The sequence below is a fragment of the Nannochloropsis gaditana genome (genome assembly GCF_000240725.1).
Source record: "Nannochloropsis gaditana CCMP526 unplaced genomic scaffold scaffold1127, whole genome shotgun sequence".
NCBI classification, from domain to species: Eukaryota; class Eustigmatophyceae; order Eustigmatales; family Monodopsidaceae; genus Microchloropsis; species Microchloropsis gaditana.
The window spans coordinates 1-6,530 of NW_005802826.1; the positions used below are offsets into that span (position 1 = coordinate 1).

General features: G+C 48.4%; 2 protein-coding genes across 2 annotated transcripts; both read right to left on the bottom strand.

Moving 5' to 3' along the window:
- Positions 1-144: 144 nt before the first annotated feature.
- Positions 145-1,851, bottom strand: NGA_0716900 (uncharacterized protein; the record flags this gene model as incomplete). The annotated part of the gene is made up of 6 exons (XM_005852503.1): positions 1,845-1,851; positions 1,524-1,552; positions 1,138-1,284; positions 718-901; positions 402-536; positions 145-283 (listed from the first exon to the last, which is right to left on the bottom strand). Coding segments are annotated over exons 3-6 (492 nt in total), but the record flags the coding sequence as incomplete, so codon positions are not given.
- Positions 1,852-3,764: 1,913 nt separating this feature from the next.
- NGA_0717100 (uncharacterized protein) lies at positions 3,765-4,563 on the bottom strand. Its single transcript, XM_005852504.1, has 3 exons — positions 4,369-4,563; positions 4,128-4,209; positions 3,765-3,932 (listed from the first exon to the last, which is right to left on the bottom strand). The coding sequence occupies exons 1-2, from the start codon at positions 4,479-4,481 to the stop codon at positions 4,191-4,193; spliced, it is 132 nt and encodes a 43-aa protein (XP_005852566.1). The 5' UTR covers positions 4,482-4,563; the 3' UTR covers positions 3,765-3,932; positions 4,128-4,190.
- Between the last annotated feature and the right edge of the window lie 1,967 nt (positions 4,564-6,530).

The following is a 6,530-nucleotide window of genomic DNA, read 5'->3' on the forward strand; positions in this document are numbered from 1 at the left end:
AGGGAGGGAGGGAGGGGAAAACAAGGTATATGACAAGGGGGTGTATTACAAGGACGGTAACTTTACCCAATACTTATTGCCTCGTGTCCTCAGCCCGCAAAGATAAAAATACAGTGAAAGGGCAATAGGAGAGGAGAAAAGGAGGGAAGACGGGAATGGAGGGCGAGAACGAGGGAAAGAGGAGGAGAAGCAAAAACCTTGAGGATGAGGCGCTTGTCTTGTTGATGGTACAAGACTTTCATAAGAAGAAAGTGATGGGTCGTTTCCATGCCGATACCTCCGCCTGCAAAAGAGAACAGCACGAAGGGATGGACGAGAAAGGGGGGGAGTCAGGGAATAGGGAGGGTTGGGAGAAGGAAGGAGAGCCTTTGAAGGGGAGACAGAAGGTGGGAATTGCGAACCTGATAGCAATCTTTGAGGGAGAGAAAACGCTCGTAGTAATGGTCCTGTCGAGGGAAAATGGCGCCCATGTAGGGAGAGAGGCCCGACAGGTTCGCGATGGCGAATTAATCTTCGAAAGGGGAGCTAAGGCCGAGCTGGAAGAATGGAGGGAGGGAAATAGGAGAGGAAAGAAGACATGTAAAGAGAGGAAGGGAGGCATGGTGGGAGGAGGGGGGAAGGGAAAAGAGGAGGGAGGAAGAAAAGATGGGGAGAAGAGGGGAAGAGAAAGTTGGTGGGGCAGGCCTAGGAGGGAGGATCAAGGGAGCATATCATTACCAGCAGGACAAAGAGAAGTGTTCAAAAAAGATCACAGCATTGTGATTTTTGGATGTCTGTCTTTTCTTCCTCCCTCGCGCCGTCCCTCTCTCCCTCTTTCTCCCTTCCTTGCGCCTCCCTCCGACACTCAGCTGTCCATGGGCCGTTCCATCTGAAGCCCTGCAAACTTCTTGGTCATGAACCTCTAGAAGGACGAAATGAGGGATTGGCGGAGGGAGGAATGAGAGGGATGAAAGGGGATCGATGGTGAGGAGAGCCACAGGGGCGAATGCCGCCGGGCCTAGGGCAGGGAGGAGGGCGAGGCGCCGCCCTACATTCAAATCTCAAAATACTAGAATGCAAATGACACCGCATCGAAAAAGACCCTGGCTTCCATCGTCTTCCTACTGTTATCTTTCTCCCTATCCCTTTGTCTCTCACCTCCCTCCCCACGACTATTCGCGGGACGGAGCATTGGAAGGCCGTGGGGGCCACAAACCTCTCGTCATTGTTCAAGAGCTCATGTAGAAGGGAGGTGCCGTTCCGGTAGTGGCCGATGATAAAGACAGAGGGATGGAGTATGGGGACCTGGGAGCTCGGAAAGAGAAAGAAAGAGGGCAAGAGGGAGAGGGAGGGGGAGGAAGGGGTAGAGGGAGGGTGGGGTATGGGAGGGGGCATGGGGAGAAATGAGTATGAATCACAAACCTTGCGCTGTGATTCCTCTAATGCTCTATATTTCTCTGAATAAATCGATTCCTGTGAAAAATCGCTCAACTTATAGGGAATGTATAGACGCCGTCCTTCTCCCTCCCGCCCTGTTTGCCCACCTCCTCAATATGTTCCACCGAGTACTTTTCTGTCCTCTTAAGGAATCCAGAAAAATGCTGCCATGAAAGATATGTAGATGGCATGCAAAGCCCAATGCCAGAAAACAGGATCCACGCCATTCTAAGGGGATGATGGAGGGAGAGGGGGAGGATTCGAGGGAGCGACGAGGTAAGCATCCTTCGAGTCCTGACGGTGATTCCTCGAGAAAGACTTAAGCAAGAATGCAACATATATTGAAGCAGCAGTGTTCGCTTCCTTTACCTGGATGATGTAGGACAAAATTGATCGGCAGGCATTCCCATGAGCAAGAAGAATCTCACCTCCCATCGAGCTGGGACTGGCTTGGGAAGCTTGAGGAGGAGGAGGAGGACGAGGACGACAGCAGGAAGGAGGACAAAAAGGACGAAAGGCCAGAGGACAAGAAATGGCATCCGTACTTGCTCTTCGATGTTGAATAGCGCGTCAGAAGACGCAAGAGATAGCTGCGGGATAGAGGAGGGATATTGAAGAGGTCGTCCAGGGGGCTGTGGCACGAAAAATCCGGAGGCGGGATCGTGAGATCTTGTGGAACTGCCTTCAAAGTACCTTGTCAACCCGAGAGTTGCCATAAAGGTGCACAATTAGGGCCATAGGAGACATGAAGAAGAGTTTCAAGAAGAGTCACGTGCTTGCCAAAACCACGAATGGGCTTTGAGGACATGGTTATGGACGTCGAGGGCTCTGGAATGCTGGCATGTGACCGCGAGCGCGTCAGATGTCGTTGTTTTTTCCAAATGAAACAATGTCCTTTTGGCCCTCTTTCTTTCCTTTTCCGCGGAGAAGAAGCACACTTTAGGATTCCTCTGCATTTTTCCAACGTATGATGGTGTTATGTGAGAGAAGAGCGGAGCGTGCACTGATATTTGGACCATCTTGAAAGCTCTGATGTTGAAGGGTAACGAGTGTAGCTTACAGATTAGAGAATATATTCTATTACCGCGGTCCATTTGTGATAAATCCTTCACTAAGGCATCTTCCTTATGGTTGTTATATCGCTGTTGGCAATATTTGAGCTCCTCCCACCTCATATCAACCGTGCCTATCGAGAAAGCAAACTTTGACATTGTCATGAGTACGTATGGCGAAGGTGTTGGAAATATTGTTGCCAGCAGGCATTTAGCAAATGAATGCACTGCCACCCTATCAAAAAGTGATAGTTGATCTATCAGCTATCAGGAGCTTCACAGCTTATCTACTTAGAGACTCCATTTCTAATTGCTCTATTTCTTTTCTTTGGATGCGCCTAGGGGTGATACGGGAATGCTTATTGCATCTCCTCGCCTACCGCCGAATAGACTCGCACCAGCCACTACGTCACTCTTCTCTTCACGTACAATTCTTCTTCATACACTCTCAGCCTCTTCCTATCCCTTTTTCCTCTATTTTGGCATCCATTTCTCTCTTTCGTCCCTTAGGCATCCTCCAGGCTAATCATAAGAGTCCTAAGTAGCAGTATCTTCAAGATCAATCCAAGGATGCAGTTGCGAATTCTTTAAATACATAAGCTTGCTTCACCACATCTCTATTTGTTGACCTTGCTCACATTTGTCCTGGTTCCAGGGGCGGGCTAGAAGACCCATTGCCGTATCAAATACAAGAGTGGGAGGAAGGAGAGGAAGAAGAGCTTGTCAACTATTTCTTGCGCCACACCCACTGTCACATAGGGAAGAAAAGGAAAAGGAACCAAAGCAGGGAGGGAGGTTGGTGCTCGATTGCGTAGACCTGTCTTCCTCCGTCCTCTCCTTCCCTCTCCCTCCCTCCGTCCCTACTTCCTCGCCAGTCAAGCTACCCGGACCTTCCGCTCGCTTTTCTTTCCCACCCCTTAAAGCCTCCCCCCTACCTTTTTCCCTCCCTCTGGTTCTTCAACACTCTCCGTTGCTCTCCTTTCCTCCGTTGTGCTTTCCCTTATTCCTCCATCCCGCCCCCAGGAGACTTCGGCCTAGGTCCTGCTCTTAGACCTTGGTCAAAGACAGAAGCATCCAGAGGCCAAGTAGAAGCAGGGTGGCCAGCCAAGGATAGCCTGAGGAAGGGAGAGAGAGAGGAGGACGTGTGGGAATGATGGGTTGGGAGAAAAAATCCGGGTGCGTCTAGGAACTATTGTGAGGAGAAAAAGGTTTGGCGTGGAGACAAGAGGGAAGAAAGAAAAATAAAGGACAGAAAGCAAGGAAGGGAGGGAGGGAAGACGACACATGTACCGATCGTGGATGAGGTGCAGAATTATTTCTTCTCCAGAATCGCAAACGCGGATGCGAAAAAAAGAAGGACATAAGTCATGCGATCTTTCAACCTTGCCCGAAGGAGAAATACTTCCAGTCCTCCACTGACATACTTATTTTTCTTTGCGCTCTATTGTGAGATTAACTGCCGACCTACGTTTGGGGGGGGGGGGGGAGGGAGGGTAGCGTAGTACTAGGCGACCCGGATGTGGGGCGTCTAAAAGTGCTCATCACATACACATGAAAAACTCTCGGAGATTTTATTTCGAGCATGTGTATCATCCCAGTGAATTTTTCGTACAAAGGGGGCAGGTACGTGGTGAGAACGCGTGGGACATGGCGGCCTACCTCGAGAAATCATGGGAGCTTGGAAGGAATTGAATACCGTAGCCAGGAACAAAAGAGATGCAATCACGCGCATGTTTGATGACTGTGGAATGTTTTGTGGGACGTGAAAAACATTTGTGAAAATGGGATCCGGAACATAGTAGTTGTCGAAGTAGCAGCCCATCAGAAGAAAGATCGAGGGAGTGCTCTGACCACTGAGCGCACGATTATGCAACCCAGCAAGCACACTTTATCCTCCGACCTGTCACACGCACAGCAGCGTTGCCTTCCAACTGTGGGCATGGAACTAACTGAAGGCAACCAAGGCCGTTCCACACAGGCGCCCAAGAAGGGTGGTGGTGTACGCAGCGTCATATATCTGCCAAGCTTGGTAGGACCCGCCGCCTATTAAGTAGAGAGTGTATCGTTTTTAGACCCCGAGAGCGGGGACTTCCTGAGAACACAAATAGACCCGAAGAACACGATCGTCAGAAATGAGAGAGTACTAGACCTTCAGAGGACGATAGACTAGCCGAAATCGTAAAATTATAGGATCAATCGAATCAAATGTATTTAGTCTCGACGCCGGCCGCCCATGCTTGGCATCCTTTTGCGTTAAATTTGCCGGCCCTGGTCGCCCGACCTGCCCGATCGGGTCGCCCAGTTGAGGCCGATAAAGAAGGCACACGGTTCTGACAGAACCCCTTCTTCCATCAAAATGAACGCCAAACCTGACGCGAATATAAGGATGACATGATGGTGCTAAGGGAGCATGAGATCGGCGATAGGAGGTTAAGCGAGCCGAGGAGGTTAAGCGAGCCACCTATATCCTTGATGGATCCAACAGTCTGTATCGTGATGTGCTGATCGCTACCGTATCATGTCATGGTTTGCGTCCACCTAATCATTTATATGTTATATTATTGTACGACAACAGGACTGGCGTCGACCAGTGTCTTTGGTTGTCTTTGGTTGTCGATCGTATTGGTTATCTTAGTACGAGATTCTTGGGTGAATCATTGGTCTACATTCTCAGGGAGAATAGGGGTCGTACTGAAGAATTAACTGGATATTGGGTTATCCGCAGCGGTTTGGATTGTTTATTCGCATCAGGTTATGGGCCCTAATTGACCTAACCTTTTGAGTTGAATAAAAAGACACTGATCGACGGTCTATTTCTGGTGCAATTGGATTTGCAGAAATAGTGGTCTGATTTACTGAATCGATCTCGTGCAATTGGATTTGCAGAGAGTAAGGGCTGTTTTAATTAGTAATTGGTTACTAGATTAAAGACAGCATTCGATTTAATCTGGAGGCTGAATATTGGGCTGGCCAGGATCACAACCTCAAAGTCATGGGTGATATGGATGACTACAGAATGGCAATCTTCAGTGGAAGATTGGAGGATTGGGACGCGTGGAAACGCGATGTTGAAAGCTTCATTGGTGCCAAGGACCCAGAGATGGCAGATATCATTGTTGGATTAACCAAGTCACAGATTTCTGGGGACGAGGTAAAATCTTATGATGAGAAAAATGCGAAGAGCTACTTCACGCTTAAGAAGTACCTGAGAGGGGCGGCAGCGAATCTTATCGAAAAATTCCGTCTAGATAAAATTGGAGCTGGTGCGTTTAAAGCACTCACTGACAAATATGAATTGAGAGGAGAAACTCAAAAGGCATTACTCATGTCTGAATTTAGTCATCTCAAGTTTGATGAAAATGGTGACCCAAGTGAAACCTTTGAAGCAGCGGAAGAAATAGCGAGGAAAAATAAGAATCAATTTGACATGATAATCGATGAATCTATGCTACTGACTCACCTGATTAACAAAATTCCATCGTCATATGGAATTGTGAAAGTGAGTTTGGAAACACAAGATTTGATGTCTTATTCAAATCTGAAGTCAAAAATGACCAATCATTTTGTGACAAACATAGCTAAGGTCAAGGATGACCAGTGCTTAGCAGTAAGTTTCAATGGGTACTGTAATTGGTGCGGTAAATACGGGCATAAAGAAACAGAATGCCTCGTAAAGAAAAATGGTGGAGGCCGAGCAGGTTCTCATAATGGAAATAAATTGGGTCGGTATGAGCGTATACGTGGCAACCCCTACAATGGCCCTGGCAAAGGCGGGCGCATTAGTTACGGACGGGGAAATGGAGGCCGTGGAGGCCGTAACGGACGTGGCCGTGGCAAAGGATTGCACGGCGGAAATGGTTGTCGGTACTGTGGAAGTGCAGATCACTGGGAAAATGAATGCCCCAAGAATAAAACGAAGCACTCCTATACATGCTTGCTGGCCACCAAGGATGTATCTGGAGACCTTAAACACAGCCAAATGACTTCTGTTATGGTAGACAGCGGGGCAACATCCCACATGAAAAGAGATACCGAAGGATTAGTAAATGTCAGGCAACATAG

Coding starts and splice junctions, on each gene's coding strand:
- NGA_0717100 (XM_005852504.1), bottom strand. CDS start 4,481: ATGACGCTGCGTACACCACCACCCTTCTTGGGCGCCTGTGTGGAACGG.